The sequence below is a fragment of the Talpa europaea genome (genome assembly GCF_964194135.1).
Source record: "Talpa europaea genome assembly, chromosome: 2".
Lineage (NCBI taxonomy): Eukaryota > Metazoa > Chordata > Mammalia > Eulipotyphla > Talpidae > Talpa > Talpa europaea.
Genome location: NC_140068.1, coordinates 142,995,696 through 143,012,101, shown reverse-complemented (window position 1 = coordinate 143,012,101; position 16,406 = coordinate 142,995,696). Strand labels below are relative to the sequence as shown.

The window sequence follows — 16,406 nt, the reverse complement described above, 5'->3', positions numbered from 1 at the left end:
TCTGCAGTGCCAGTTCAATCCCCGCTGGCCTTGGAGCAACCTACATGGTAAGCAGACCTCTCCTGTGTCGCCCGCTCCTCCCCTCAGCAGTGTATTTTGTCAGTCTGCCTGTTCTGTTCCCCACTCTGTCTCTGGTGAATCGTCTTACCCTCCTGCGCATCTGGCCTGTACCCTGGTTCTTGTATAATTAAATAAAGAAATCTTTAAAAAAATAAAATAACTGATTAATATATTAATGGTGCCAATGGAAAGGGCAGATATTATGTAAGATAGCAGACAGATATTATGCAGATAGCAGAGAGATGGAAACCCTAAGAAAAAATTAAGGTGAAATGCCAGAGATGAGAAAAAACACTGTAATAGAAATGGGGGGAAAAATGCTTTCAGTGAGCTCATCGTAGTTGATATAGCTGAAGAAAGAATCATTTTGCTTGAATATATATCAGTAGAAATTTCTCAAATTGAAATGCAAAGTCAAAAAAGAATGGAGGGGAGAAGGGAAAACAAAAGAGTATTCCAGAATTATGGGACAATTACAAAAAACTGAACATTCATGTAATGAGAATGCTAGAAGGAGATGAAAGAAAAAGAAGACTCATCTGAAATGATAATGGTTGAGAATTTCTCCATATTAATAACAGACACCAAGTCGTAGATTCAAGAATCTCAGAGAAAACCAAGAAGGATAAATATCTGTAAATAGGCATGTTATATTCAAACTGCAGAATTCCTAAAATGAAGAGAAAAATGTAAAAGAAGTCAGAAGGAAAAAAACCTTACATATTGAGAAATAAGGCTAAGAATTACATCAGGCTTTGGGTCAGAAATCATGCAAAGAAGACCGTGAAGGGTAGTATTCAAATTATTGAAAGATGAGCACCAGCAACCTAGAATTCTCCATTTAGTTGAGTTTTCCTTCAAAAGCAAAGGAGAAATACTCTCTTAAGACCGCAATGTTACAAGGGATGAAATTGGCAATATTCTGTACTACTAGTGATATTGTTTGAAGGTGGACTTGGATTTGTTGTAAATGTAGGTTGCAAATATTAGGGCAACTTCCAAAAATTTTTAAGAAGTATAAATTGGTATGCTAAGAAAGGAGTGAAAATGCAGTTGTATATATACATATACATATGCATATGCGTATGCATATATAATTAAAACTGGAGAAAGGAGAAAAAGAAGGGAAGAAAAAGAAAACAGTTGCAGACATTATAGCTATTTGTCCAACTATATCACTTGTTTAGTAGGTCAGAAAACTAAAAAGATCGAACATATGGAGACTAATGGAAAATGCAAGTATATTAATTATAGATTTTTTTTTTTTTGTGGTACCCGTGCCAGTGGCCGGGGATCGAACCAGCACTGCAGAGGCTGTGGGCAGCCTCACAACCCAGTGCTCAACCACTGCGCCACCAGGGGAGGCCCTAGAATTTGTGTATTTTTAATGAAAAAATGTGACTTTAAACTTCATGTTCATTTTTTCCCCCATAACACTCATTCTCTTATTGAGCGATTTTAATAGAACTCTATCACTTTAGTAGAGCTCTGTCCTCTGGCAGAAATATGACTCTTTAATTTTACCCTACTAAACAATATTGTGATTCTCTGCTCAGTCTTCATAAATTGTTATTTTTTTTAAATAAGATTCCCTTGGGCCTCCCTGGTGGTGCAACAGGTAGAACGCTGTGCTGTGAAGCTGTCTGCAGCCTCTGCAGCATGAGTTCGATCCCCGGCCCACCAGGGAGATACCCAAATGGCCAGGCAGACCTCTTCTGCCTTGCCCGTTGCTCCCCTCAGCAGTATCTTCAGTCTGTCTGCCTGTTCTGCTCCCCACTCTCTCTGATGAATTCTCTCACCCTCGCTTGTCTCTGACTTGTACCCCAGTTCTTGTATAAATAAATAAATCTTTAAAATAAATAAATAAATAAATAAATAAGATTCCCTTATTAAAATCACAGTGTTCTGCCTCTTGGGCAAACGCTGTTTCCATCAGTGAGACTGGAGATGGCTGGCTGGCTCTGGACTGTACCCCAGATTACCCTCTGCTGCCCTTTGGTGCTGGCAAGCAGGATAGTGAAACTTTGGCTCTCCCTTTGCCCTTTGACTTGAGTCAGGCTGTTTGTCTTTAGCCCCTGAAAACTGGGGTCCCTGTCCTTGGTGTGGAATGTTGTGTGGAAGGCAGGTTTATCCTGTTCATCCAAGACTTTGAGTGGTGCTGTCTATTTGATTGACATTAAAGACACTTAAACATTACTATTCTCTCTTCCCATTGCACTGGCTTTTGGAAATAATTATTTATTTTCTAAAAATTCCCTGCTGGCTCTGTGGTATTTGGGGAAAGCGTGAAAGAGTGGGCCAGCCTTGGGGGAACCACGTGGGTGTGAGCTGATCCTGAACCAACAGATTGCTGTAAGAACTGGCCCTTTTTATGAGGCGGTCCCCTATACTAGAACAAAAACTAAAGCACTAAAATCTGGGTGGTGGTATGTGCCTGCCATATTTCAGGCAAGAATCTTATTAGCAGGTGCCTTTTACATTGATGGTAATGTCACCTTGGAAAGAGATGACTTCTTCAGAAGCAGCTAAAGAAAATTAATGTAATATAATGTCTTGGTATTAATGTGTCACTTTAATGATGTTCCATTTCAAGGATCTTTGCATTTTTATAATTTCTTCATTTGTGTGTAGTCGAAAGGTACATTTTGCTCTGCTCTACAATTTTCAGGGATGATAGTAATTATAGTCTGTATTCTAATTGTTCCTAATTGGTATTAAGTAGTAGTCATTTCAGCATATGAAAAATTAAAATGAAGATGTAATAATACCGAGAGCTTCACAGTTATTATAAGTTCTTAACCAGGGAACTATAGTGGCAAATTAAAAGCTAGTGGTTAAGTAGTGTTATTAAAAACAAAGAAAAACAGCTGGGAAAATAAAAACCCCAACCAGCTGGTATAATTGTCCATCTGCAATTATTCTTTAAATCTATATAGGTGTCCATCATTCCCAGTTGTTAACCCTGCGTTTTTTTCAGTGTGTATCCACTGTATATTATTCTTCAATGCTTTATTTCAGTCTAGTTATCTTTTGTAAACTTGACTATTTCATAGGAGATTGTCTATGTATGAAATACAGATAGTCGAGCAGTTTCCTTTCTATAGAAATCCATTTTCTTCTTTCTGTAATTTTGCTAAGATTTTTCCTGTTTTTGAGAAAATTTAATAACTTGGTGAAGGAATGAAACTAGAATATATCTTTGAGTAGTACCAGCCTACATACTTAAAATTCTCACCTTCCCCCCTCCCCAAAATAATTTTCTAAGTGTTAGTGGATCTTACCACTGGGATAAGGCTAAAAGGTTTAGAGAGTATTATCCATACACCTGGAAAGTGTTTATTCAACTTTTGAACTGTTGGGTCGTTAAAAATTCATGAGAGAATGATGGAGCTTGTGTGCAGGAAAGTGATGTAAAGTCCCTGAATAGGGTGTCTAACCCTGCAGGCAATTAAACACTTGCTGTCTGTGCCAACTACAGGTACAGAAAAATTTCTCCAGTTACCCTCAAGTTAAATTGTAACTGCAGACACCAGTAATGCATGACAGCGACAGCTCCTCTGTCTTGTAGGGGAGCCTCGGCAGGATGTGTGAATTAGTGCTCGGGTTTTAACTTCAACAGCTGGCTGTTCCTCTTATGCTGTTACTCTCTGCTCAGTCAAAATGTGTGCTTGAGAAATCCATGTGCTTAATTTCCAGATAGAAAATTACCTGCTCCGGAATCACGAGACTAGAAAATACCTTCAAGAGCAGGCCTACCGTTTACAGCAGGGCATTGTCACCAGCACGACGCAGCAGGTAAGGGTACTCATCTGCCCCAGGCACTTCCTCTTTCTGGGCCTTCTGAAATGATGCTCTAAGAACAAAGGACAAAGACTTCTCTAGTAATTTAAAAATATATATATTTCTTTTCTTACATTGTTGTTCATTTTTGTACAGTATTTGATTTCTCCCCTCAGGTATAGATGCCGTAATTCTTCCACCACCATAGTCGTGATCCATCACCACAGTCCCTTGTGTTCTTCCCTCCCCTGTTGTGACCCCTCTACACTTCATCCCCTCCTGTGTACCTCATATCTGTGGTCACCTTGCAAGTTGCCTTTTTCCTGATCCTTTGTTCTGTTTCCTCTATATTTCATATATAAGTGAAACCATCCAATGTTTTTTTTTCTGCTACTGACTTATTTCTCTTAGCATAATTTCTTCCATCTCCGTCCATGTTGCTGCAAATGGCATGAGTTTATCTTTTTTGATTGCTGAGTAGTATTCCATTCGGTAGTATGTATTCCACATCTTCTTGATGCAATCATCTGTTTTGAGGCTTTTATTTGGATTGTTTGAATTCCTCTCCTAGGAATCTACCCAAAGAACACAAAAATACTAATTTGAAAGGAAACTTGCGCTGCTTTGTTTATTGCAGCACTATTTACAATAGCTAAGATAAGGACTTCTCTAGTTTGAGTCATTCTCAATGTGACAGTAAGAACTGATTTCCAAAAATGGCAGCAAATATAAGTTGAATTTGGGAGAAGATTTGAAGGGAGGAAAAATGTAGGTTAATGCTAATGCTAACTATGCATTTTAATTCTTTCTTTTTTTTTTTTTTATGTTGAAACCTGCAATGGACTTGTAATTATTGATGATTTTGTGCCTCTTAGGATTATCAGTAAGGAGTATTTTAGATTTATACACAAATTACACCCATAATTACAGATGATAAAATTGGAGGGTAACCATATTCGCTGCATTGGAGGTATTTGTTCCTTTCTCTTCAATACTTTTAACGTCTGTGAGTAGGAAACAAATTCCCAGATGCTGAATAATTGAGAATAATGAATACTTAAAATGCTAAAGAGAAACAAATTCTTTTCTCTTTTACTTCATTTCTTTTCTTTCTATCAACATTAGAAAGAAACAAAAATTTAATAATTAAGGAATTGTGTAATATTTCCCTCCAAATACAACCATCGAAATCAAGGATCAATAGAGTAAAGAAAGAATAGAGTAAAGCAGAGTAAAGAAAGAACAGAGTAAAGAAAGCAGAGTAAAGAAAGAACAAGTATGTTGAGAGGGACTGACTCACTTGATGCTAAATGAAATAAGTCAGAAGGAGAAAGACAAACATTGCATGGTTTCATTGAGATGTGGAATATAAAGGAACAAATGAAAGGGTGCATCAAAACTATTCCAATAAATAACACTAGAAATCTGATTGTGGAATTAAGGTTACCGGTGAGGGAAGGGGAGGGTGGAGAGCAAGGTGGAGGGGGTGCCTAAAGTACTATGCTGGAGTACTCTAGAGGTCTAGGTAGTGGATGTGGTGTAGAGGTTAGGGGGCAGGGTCTGTGCCTCTGGATCACCTACAATGAACCAGTGTTATCTCATTAAAAAAAAAAAAGTTTTCTCATTTCAAATCATCTTGAATGGTTGGCATCATTTTTTTTTTTAACCTGGTGCAGATATCATTTTAATTTTGAATTTTTGCTTTTTTCTCAAGAGAGAATAAAAGTGCCCATAGTAAAAACATTGTGTATAATATTCCAAGTAGATAGAATTATGTGGATGACCATAAAGAGATTTGTTAAAGGGTAGTCACCAAAATGTTAATGATGGTTGTTTTCGGTGATACAATTAGTTATTTTATTTTCTTATAATTTCATGATACTGTTTGAATGCTTTGCAGTAAATGCATATTCTTTTTATAAGATAGAGTGATGTGTGTTGAATAAGAAAAAATAGTAAGACTCTTTGTGAAGTTATAGGGAGTTTTGAGAAAGAAATCATTGTTTTGACCATGCAAATCTATTTTTTTTTTCCTTACAAAGGATTCATGTTTGCTTAGTACTTCATGGTCTACTATTGTTTCCTGGTTTTAGTTTTTAACATTAAAAGCAATGAGACTTCTAAAATAATTAGATTGAACCTTTGCCTTGTGTTCTTTATGAGGGCCCATAATGCAGGCTTTTCTTACTATATTATCTTTCCAGCTTTTCCCCGCATTCACAGGGGATATTGCCTATCCAAAAAAAATTACTGCAGCAACCTTTACTGTTAATTCTTAAAAGTAAGTTTCGTCTTCTCAAGTGAGAGGAAATTGTACACAGGGGGCGAGTGGGGATGTTTAATTCTGCATAGGTGGCATCATTTTGAATTATTTGAGTCATTATGCAGTAGGTATATTGCCACCTTTTCACTCTAGGGGTTTCTTAGGACATTATGATTAGCAGTTTTCAGACTTTAATTGTTTCAGTCACTTTGGAGATCCATCTCCTTCTTATTGAAACTTCTTATTGAAGTTTCTAGAAATCCAAATACCAGAAGAATGGGCCATCTGAGATTAATGTCCCTGCCTCTTGCACCATCATTATTTCCCGGGGACACTGAAGGAATTAAAATATGTTTTAATGGAACATCGAAGTCTCCTAGCTATTCATGTATGTGTTTTTGTCTGTTCTCTTGCTTTGGTTAGAAAAGACCATGATAATACTTGCGATTCCATCTCTGCTTTTCAGTTCTTCTGTCCCATAAGCCCTCTTGATTAGGCATCAGAAAACTTTTTCTGTAAAAATCCAAATAGTATATGTTTTAGGCTTTGCAGCCCACGTTGTGGTTTCTGTGGCCACCGCTCAACTGTTGGGAAGCGCAAATCACTTAGGTGATCTCTACATGAATGAGGTGCCTGCTTCAATAAAAGGTTTAAACAGGCCCAGAACTGCATGTAGTTTGCCAATCTCTGTTTTGGTCTTTGAATCCTTTTGAAAAAGAAAAAAGAAAGGACAGTGTTACTGCCAGGAGATATTTATTCAGCACATTCCTCTCTTTCTCACACATTTTTTTTTTTAATTTTTATATTTATTTTCTTACATCATTGTTAACTTTTGGACAAAATTTGATTTCTTCCCTAAGGCATGGTCCCCAAAATCCTCCCACCACCACAGCACCCCTGATCCATCATCACAGCCCCTTGTGCTCTTACCTCCCTTGTTCTGCCCCCTATTCCTCCCCTTCCCTGCTGTATGCGCAGATCTTTATGTCACCCTCAGGACTTCTTGCTACCCACCGACTTTGTAACCTTTCAAAGGTTCAAAAAACCTTTGTCCCTCTTCCATCAATGGCTCTTCTGACCCCCAACTCCAGGGACCTTTCTTTCTTTATCTATCTATCTATCTATCTATCTATCTATCTATCTATCTATAATTATTTCATTTTATATATTTTTTACATAGTTTTTCATTTTTGCACAGTGTATACATTTTCATCTTGGTTATATTCCCCATACAATTCCCACCCCTCTTATCCTGACCCCAATCCCTCCTCTCCTCCCCTTGCCACCCCCCACAGTGTGCCTCTGGTTTAGAGTTGCTTATTAATTTTGATTTTTACTTTATTATAGTTAGTCTTTTTCTTGGTCCCTTATTTAGTTTTTCTAAATTTCTGCTATCAGTGAGACCATCCGGTATTTTTCTTTTTGGCTTATTTTGCTGAGCATGATCCCTTCCAGCTTTTGATGAAAAGAGGCAATAGCTTGTTAGGAACTTGGACCCTCAAGTCGGATGACCCAGATTTAATTCTGGCCCTGCTCTTTCCTTTCTATGTGACCATAGTCAGTTATAACCTCTGTAAGCCTTGATTTCTTCATCTGTAAAATGAGGAAGCTGACGCTTCTGAAAATTAGATAATATATGCAATGTACTTGCTTACTCACCTGTGAACTTTAATGTTTATTGCTGCTATTACTTTTATCATCACAGCTATTATCATTATCCACCAGCTCATTTTCTGAAGACCCACTTCTCTGACAGTCTGCCGTTCTGATTATTTGTCAGTCCCTCTTGTGTCTTTTCTGTCTCCTTTCTTTGTAACTGTCTCTGCTTTCAAGTTCCAAAGTTGTGTACTTAGTGCTATTTTCCTTTGTCTAACTTCTACCATTTAACTTTCTCATCTCCCTTTGTTCCTGTTTCTTTCTAGAAAGTCCTGTCTTTTTAGCTACGGACTCAACACCTCCTCCCAGATGATCCTCTGAGGTGTCAGGGACACTAAGACCAAACTCATCACCAGAACTCCTGATTTTGCCATTTCTCTGAGAGACAGCGCCTTCCACTGAGTATAGAACCTTTGGCGCCATGTTGGATGCCTCATTTGCTTTCCACATGGTCACTGTGCCCTGCCCTTTTACCCTTGAAATGTCATTTGCAGCCATTCCTTTCTTGCCTTTTCTAACGCTAGCCACTTTACTAAGTTTTCATTAGCTCCCTTGTACATCCTCCTTTAGTGGTACTATGAGAGTGAGCTTTCCATATTTTTCCACCTCTGCTTTCTATAGCCTGTATTGCTTTTGTCTGTCTGGGAAGTCTAGTATCTATGAGTACTGTGTGTGAGGGATTTTTAGACCCTTGGGATTGTGGAACTTTCTGGAAACAGATACTCTCTGCTGTGGACACTGTTAAAACTCCTTGGCCTCTGCCTGAGTCCTCCCTTAACCTGACACTCCAGACTACTCTCCTACAATAAACGATCTCTGTTCCTAATCAGGAACTAGTAGGAAACACAAGTGTCTGGATGAGCCTCTGATCATATTCATTCTCCTGCTTAAAATTCCCGTCTCTTTTCTCAATCTGTAGCGTTCTCTCAGGACCAGGCTAAAACGCTACCTTCAACCTCAGCTAGCTGTGATCCTTCCTTTAGCTAAAACCTTTTAGGATTTTCTATCATTTATTTTGTCATTGAATGAACACTTAAAAGAGTTCGTCCTGTAGCATACACTGCTGTAGGAAATGGAGCTTTGGCATTAACAAAATAAAAAGTGTGTTTCCTTGTGGGTATTACCTTATGGAGCACTTTATGTCTTGTGTTATATATTAAGTATTTCTTTCCACTTCTAGGTTTTTAAGTTGTTTGGGTGACAAGGGTTATTTCTTATTCAGGGATGTATCTCATTCAATGCTAGATATTGAGTATATTTTTCTTGAATAAAGAAATATACCTGGAGGAAAATAAAATTTTCCATGAATAAGCTATTTGCTAGAACTGTAAACCATTGTAGCAAGTTAAGAGTTTGTGATTGTTCCAGGTATTCTCAAGGGGAAGACATGACTTATAGAAAGCACATGGGGAGGCAGATTTGGACTCAAAATGAAGAAGATTGTGTCCAGCAGTGACATTACCTTAGAAGAAAGGAAGTTTCTCAAACTATAGCAGTCATCTTTTCTGGCTTGCTTCAGAAAATGACACACTAAGGGCTATGATAATATGCCTACGTGTAGTCATCTACCATGAAGTCTTTGTTGGGATAACCCTCCAAAAATGGCAGTCTCTTAGACAGCAATTTCCTTTATTTTTCACATTAGTATACCTGAGGGACTTGAATTATTAATTGATAGTCAAAATCTTTGATTTCCTTTGAAAAAATTTTTTCAATTTGCACTCTATGTGATCATTCCTTGTCATCTTAAGTAGCTTCATTTTTCTGGATCTTGAACTCCTTAGTCATAAAAGTGCCTGAATGTGTCCCATTGGGCTATACAAACCTCAGCAAGGACATTGGGAAGACTCTTGGAGACTTGTGAGATCTTTGAATTGGAAAACTAAAGGTGTCTGTTTCTTTTGGATGAGGTTAAAAAACATTCCACTTAGAGCACATTTTGTTGAGTTCATTTCAACTCTCCTTCTTTGGCGAATGTTTAGGTCCTCATCTTGGGAGCCTCTTTGGTCACTCATGATTATTAAAGGCGATCAACTTTATAGTGCCACATCCTCCTGCCTCTCAGATTAGTCTTTCATGGCCTCACATGTATATGAGTTCCTTTCTAGCGTGTGGTGTATTGTGTCTCTTGAAATTTAGGTATTCATTCTCAGTAGGAGATAAATTATTGATAACCATTTGTACTTCAGGAAGTACAGATCAATATAATGGTTAAAAGAGTTAGCATTTATATCAGTTAGGAGGCTATTTCCAAACATACATTTAGTTCTCTATGGGGCATTGTGTAAATGCAGAAAGAAAGGATCCTTGCCTACAAGCTTAGCTTTTAGTTAGGGAAGGAATATGATAGAAGTATTATTCATACAACATCTTTTTCCTACGGGGGCTATAAATAGTTCATTGACGTGGCCGCATTATGTTTAACAATAAGAGGCTCTGCTGTTAAGATACATCAATGTTAGCATTATTGACCCTTTGTCAAAAGAATGAGTGCTCAAAGGACACCAAAATACTAATTCAAAAGGAAACCCGCACTCCTGTGTTTATTGCAGCACTATTTACGATAGCCAAGATATGGGAACAACCTAAACGACCCAAGATGTGGCCTATATACAGAATGGAATACTACTCAGAGATCAAAAAAGATAAACTCATGCCATTTGCAGCAACATGGATGGATCTGGAAGGGATTATGCTCAGTGAAATAAGTCAGAGGGAAAAAGAAAAATATTGGATGATTTCGCTTATAGGTGGGATATAGGGAAATCGAACAAAGGATTAGAAAAAAGACAGAACTTGCAGGCAAACCATAGATCTGGGGCACACAGCAGGTGAAGGAAAGAAGAAGGCTCACAACAAGGAAAGGCAGAGACCAAGGTACTGAGGTGATGGTTCATGGGGTGCTATGGTGGTGGGAGATTTATGAGGACTATACCCGAGGGGAGCAATCAAATATTGTACAAAAACAAACAGTGATGTAAGAAAATTAATAATAATAATAATAAAGAATGGGTGCTTTGGATAGTGTTATTTTACTGGTTTGTCTTCATAAGACACTAGAAGTGATGATGGGGTAGGTAATATAAGCCTGATCTTATAGAAAGAGAAAGTTGAGAGAGGTGGGATGCCTAGCAGGTGGATGCAGGCTTCGTAATCAGACCTTAAGTCTTCTGGACCATGTGGCAGATTTTCTATCATTGTGGAATTTGTGGGAGAAGGAAGACAGATTTTGGCATCCTGAGATTGCTGTATGAAATAATTCAAAATGAAGTGTGAATTTATTTTTTTTTTAAAGATTTTTATTTATTTATATAAGAACCAGGATACAGGCCAGATGTGCGGGAGGGTGAGAGGATTCACCAGAGACAGCAGGGAACAGAACAGACAGACTGAGGAAATACACTGCTGAGGGAAGCAGCGGGTGAGACAGGAGAGGTCTGCTGCACCATGTGGGACCTTCGCCTACCGGCCGGGATCGAACCAGCACTATAGAGGCTGCGGACAGCTTCACAGCTTGGCGCTCAACCGCCTGCGCCACAGGGGAGGCCCGAAGTGTGAATTTAAACTAAAAAAAGAAAGTTGCTATATTGTCACCATTGCCAAATTAATTATCTAATGGGATAGGACTCTTGAAAGTAAAGTACTTGGAGAATTAATGATTTCCTAAGAACATGAGATATACAATCTGCAGCTCTGATGAAAATATTGGAGACATATTGTAAACCACACAATGGTTTTCTTTTTCTTCAGATTTCATAGCTTTCTTCATGTTTCTCTCTATAAATGTAAGTGAGCACCATCTCACCCTGCTATAATATTTTTTGTTTCACATTAGTCATCTACTTCTTCCATTTCGGGTTTTCTGTTTAAATCCATGGAACTGAAGATGATTCAGAGGCAATTAACCTGGGAGAGGAAACTTAATGGAATAGAAACTAGACATTATAAATTTTATTATTACCTATGTTCACACAATAAAATTTAACTTTTTTGGTGACTTTTAACTTACACACAAAAAAAACCTTGATATAATTGGATTAATTTAAAAATATTAACTTCTGGGATTTTTGATTTCCATTATATGAGACCTGGCTATGGACATCATTTTGTGGTCATCTCAGCAGTCTTATAGTTCACCTCATTTCTCCATTTCTTTAGTATCTGATACGAGGGCTGACCCACAGAGGAGACTCAATAAAATTTAATGAAAGGTTGTTACTATCTAGCAAAATGTCACTGAATAGCTCTGAGGTTCTGAATCATCAAGAACTGTTCACTCTTGGGCCTCCCAATGGCACAGCGGGTTGAGCGCAGCCCTGTGAAGCTGTCCGCAGCCTCTGCAGTGTGGGTTCAATTCCCAGGCGGCCAGGGAGATTCCCACATGGCACAGCAGACCTCTCCTGTCTCAGCTGCTGCACCCCTCAGCAGTGCTTTTGGTCTGTTTGCCTGTTCTGCTCCCCACTCTGTCTTTGGTGAATCCTCTCACCCTCCCATGCCTCTGGCCTGTACCCCAGCTATTGTATAAATAAAAAAATAAATCTTAAAAAAAAAAAAGAAGTGTTCACTTTTGTTCTACATGCTGCATTTTTCTATGACAGAAAAGAGGACCAATTGCTGTAATGTTTTCCTGGAGTTAATGTAGCCAAAGATTTTGCCTGTGAACAGATACATATATTAATACTTGGCTATTAGCTGCATTTTCAGAGATTTCTGTCTAGAAGTTCTTATTCTCATTCCTTGTATGTTTCCTTCTTTCTGATTACCCACTGCACTGACTTGGTGTGGACTAGATGATTGACAGAATATGTGTGAAAGTACAAGATCACCTCAACTCTTTACGGAATTGTGCGGGTGAAGCTGTTCAGGAAGATTTAAAATCAGCAGAAAGGCTCATGCGTGATGCGAAGAACTCAAAAACGGTGAGTTCCACTTCCGGTTACATGAGCCTTAGGCAATTAAAACATTGTTTTTAAATTCAGTGTTAGAACTAGTTCTGACTTCCTTTACCTTTTTACCCAGCTCTGTAGCAAGTAGCAAAATGAACTGAGTAAATTTTTGCCTCCTTTTTGTACTCAGGCTAATGACCAAAAATCAAAATGTAGAAATTAAAAGTAGAGGGTTAGTGTGTACACTAACAGTACATCCAGAAGATGTAACTGGATCCCGAATAACTGGAAGGTGTTGTAGGTATTGTAGTTCAAATGAGTGAGGACACATTTAGAATTATTCTAATTCCAAGCTGAAGGTGGATAACTGTATTCTGTCACTTCTGACTGGAACCTTTTTGCAAATGAGATTTTGTTCTCCAAAGTGTAGGGTGAGTTGGTAGAGAAAGGACTGACTGAGATTCAGAAAACCTGGTCCCAGCTTTGCTATGGTCATCGTCATCAAAGTCGTGTGTAGGAGGAACCTCGTGAATTTGCCAAATACTCTCATAGCCCAGATGAGGATGTCAAGACATGAAGGCTGATATATTGTTTCTCTGGTTTCAACAGTGGACCTCCACTTATTAATCTGTACAAAGGACTTTGATTGAGAGTAGATTATCCCTAATAATGTTTCTCTAACTTTTTACTAACTTCACAATGATTATGGTGCTTATGTAAATATTTGTTTAACTATGGAGAGGGTACTTTCATTTTTCTTACAGTTACTACCCAATTTATACCATGTTGGTGGTGCATCCTGGGCGGGAGCCAGTGGCTTACTCTCCAGTCCAATTCAAGAGACCCTCGAATCAATGGCTGGAGAAGTTACAAGAGTTGTAGATGAACAGCTCAAGGTTTGTGATTCTTTTTTTTTTTTTTTTTTTTTTGCAAAATAAAATTGTTATGATTTAATGGTAGGTTACAGCGTTTCTTTTAACACCTACATTTTAACATTCTTACACGTTTATATGTGTGTGCTGTGTGTGCCCATGCGTATATACACATATGTAGTAAAAAGTGAATACCTTGTCTTCTCCATCTTCATGGAAAGTTTTGGAAAACCTCTTAGGCAATGAGATCAAGTAAAACCTGTCAGATTCTTTCACTTTTGACAGTAAATCTCTAAATACACTTAATGTATGCTAGGTTGCCTCTGATAAGGGAATGATTGATTTCTACTTATAAGGCTGAAAGAGAATTCCGCTTTTGGAGAGAATATCTTCTGATTACCATTGATTTAGAGAATGGGAAAGATGGCAGGGACTCTGCTTATAGGGCCCAGATACTACCTTTCTGGAGAGTTTGTGTCTTGGTAAATAGGTAACAGTCCTCCTACAGAGCTGGTTTAAAGACAAGGGAAGAGATTTATTATGAAGTTACAATGCACCCAGCATTGCGGAGACCTGTTTTAAATAAAGTCTCTGAACATTAAGGGAATAGTGTAAACTTAGGCCAACATTTCCTTAAGGTAGCTTATAAAAAAAAAAAAAAGGAAGAAAAAAAGAAAAAAATCAAAATCAACCAACAATTATGAACCAGAGACACACTATGGGGGATGGGCGGGGTTAGGAGGGATTGGGATCAAAATAAGGGGGTTGCAATTGTATGGGGAATATAAAAACAAAATTTAAAAAAAAAAGCAGCTATAGTAGGAAATTTAAATTTAATACATTCACAAAAATTCCATCATTTCCAATCTGCCGGTTCAAGGATACTTTAAAAAATTCCCTGTACAAATATTTATTATTATTAGGTCTGTTTTCTTCTGAGAACACAATTGCTGCAACTCAGAGGGATTTGATGTGCAGCTCAATAATAACTTGGCAACATGCTAATTACTCCGTTTGTAAATTAAGTTAATGATGAGAAAATGTACATTATTTAGGAGTTTAAGTTCCTGTCTTACTGTGCATATGCTATAGAGAATGTGTGTCATTTTAATTTTATTTAACTTAGGTTATGTTGAATTTATTCTGAGCAGAGACAAATGGGTAGAAAGAGGACTGGTTGGTTGATGCAGATTTCTGGCAGGTCATTTTTTACCTAATAGCACCAGCTTTATCCTCCATAAAGGAAAATATATGAAGAAGGATACTCCTGTCCATGTTTTAAACAAAGTCATCTTTGTGGCTTATTATTTCTGGTTATATAAAAATGACAGTTACTCTTAGTGAAACATTTAAACAGTACAACTGCAAAAAATGAAGTAAAAATCATTTCAAGTCCCAGAAAAGGCATCATTCTTAATGTTTCAGTGAAATTCCAAACATTTTGTGTCTGCACCATTTTATGTATGTGGCTCATACTATATTCAGTGCAAGATTGTGACTGCAATTCTAGATCAGTGAATAGCCGTGAATAGTCATTTTTATTTTATTTTTTATGAATTATTTTATTTTATATAATTCTTACATCATTTTTCATTTTTGCATAATGTATGCATTTTCATTTTGGTTATATTCCCCATACAATTCCCACCCCCTTTGTCTGACCCTAATCCCTCTTCTCCTCCCCCTGCCCCCTACTGTAGTGTGTCTCTGGTCTATAGTTGCTTATTGATTTTGACTTTTACTTTATTGCGATTAGTTTTTTTCCTGATCCCTTATGTAGGTTTTCTAAATTCCTGCCATTAGTGAGACCATCCAGTACTTTTCTTTTTCTTTTTGGCTTATTTCGCTGAGCATGATCCCTTCCAGCTCCATCCATGTTGCTGCAAATGGCATGAGTTTATCTTTTTTGATTGCTGAGTAATATTGCATTGTGTATGTGTACCACATCTTCTTGATCCAGTCATCTACTTTGGGGCATTTGGGTTGTTTCCACAGCTTAGCTATTGTAAATAGTGCTGCTATAAACATAGGGGTGCAGGTGCCCTTTTGAGTTAATGTTTCTGTGTAAATAGCCATTTTTAAAGACCACGTAGGATGCATGTAAGACCATACATCGTGTCGATGTACCAAATGTAAGATGTACAATGTACAATAATTCTTTTTTTTTTTTTACCTGTTTTGTGAATTTTTTTGTTTGTTTGTTTTTTTTTATTTTTTTTTAATAAATTTTATTGTTATATTCCCCATACAATTGCAGCCCCCCATTCTGACCCCAATCCCTCCCCTCCCACCCCCGCCCCCCCTAAAAGTGTCTCTGGTTCATAGTTTTTTGTTGATTTTGATTTTCACTTTCTTATAGTTATTCATTTTCCTGGTCCCTTATTTAAGTTTTCTAGATTCCTGCTATGAGTGAGACCATCCGGTATTTTTCTTTTTCTTTTTGGCTTATTTCGCTGAGCATGATCCCTTCCAGCGCCATCCATGTTGCTGCAAATTGCATGTGTTTATCTTTTTTGAATGCTGAGTAATATTCCATGGTATATATGTACCACATCTTCTTGATCCAGTCATCTATTTTTGGGCATTTGGGTTGTTTCCAAAGCTTAGCTATTGTAAACAGTGCTGCTATAAACATAGGGGTGCAGGTGTTCTTTGGAATTGATGTTTCTGTGTCCTTTGGGTAAATACCTAGGAGTGGAATTGCTGGATCATATGGAAGCTCTATGTTTAGTAGGTCCAGAAATCTCCACACAGCTCTCCATAGTGGTTGGACCAGTTTGCACTCCCACCAACAGTGCAGGAGAGTTCCTTTTTCTCCACACCCTCGCCAACATTTGTTGTTGCTAGTTTTTTTAATATGTGCCATTCTCACTGGTGTAAGATGGTATC

At 37.8% G+C, this 16,406-nt stretch overlaps 1 protein-coding gene across 5 annotated transcripts in view; it reads left to right on the top strand.

Annotated features, from left to right (window-relative positions):
- The window catches only part of CARMIL1 (capping protein regulator and myosin 1 linker 1), a gene marked incomplete at its 5' end in the record, with an annotated part of 333,278 nt that overhangs the window by 236,764 nt on the left and 80,108 nt on the right, over positions 1-16,406 (top strand). For all 5 annotated transcript variants that reach the window (XM_084228463.1, XM_084228462.1, XM_084228460.1 and 2 more), the window contains 3 exons: positions 3,757-3,855; positions 12,550-12,678; positions 13,410-13,541. In XM_084228463.1, coding sequence (XP_084084589.1) covers positions 3,757-3,855; positions 12,550-12,678; positions 13,410-13,541 — 360 coding nt within the window. The remainder of the gene's footprint in view (positions 1-3,756; positions 3,856-12,549; positions 12,679-13,409; positions 13,542-16,406) is intronic.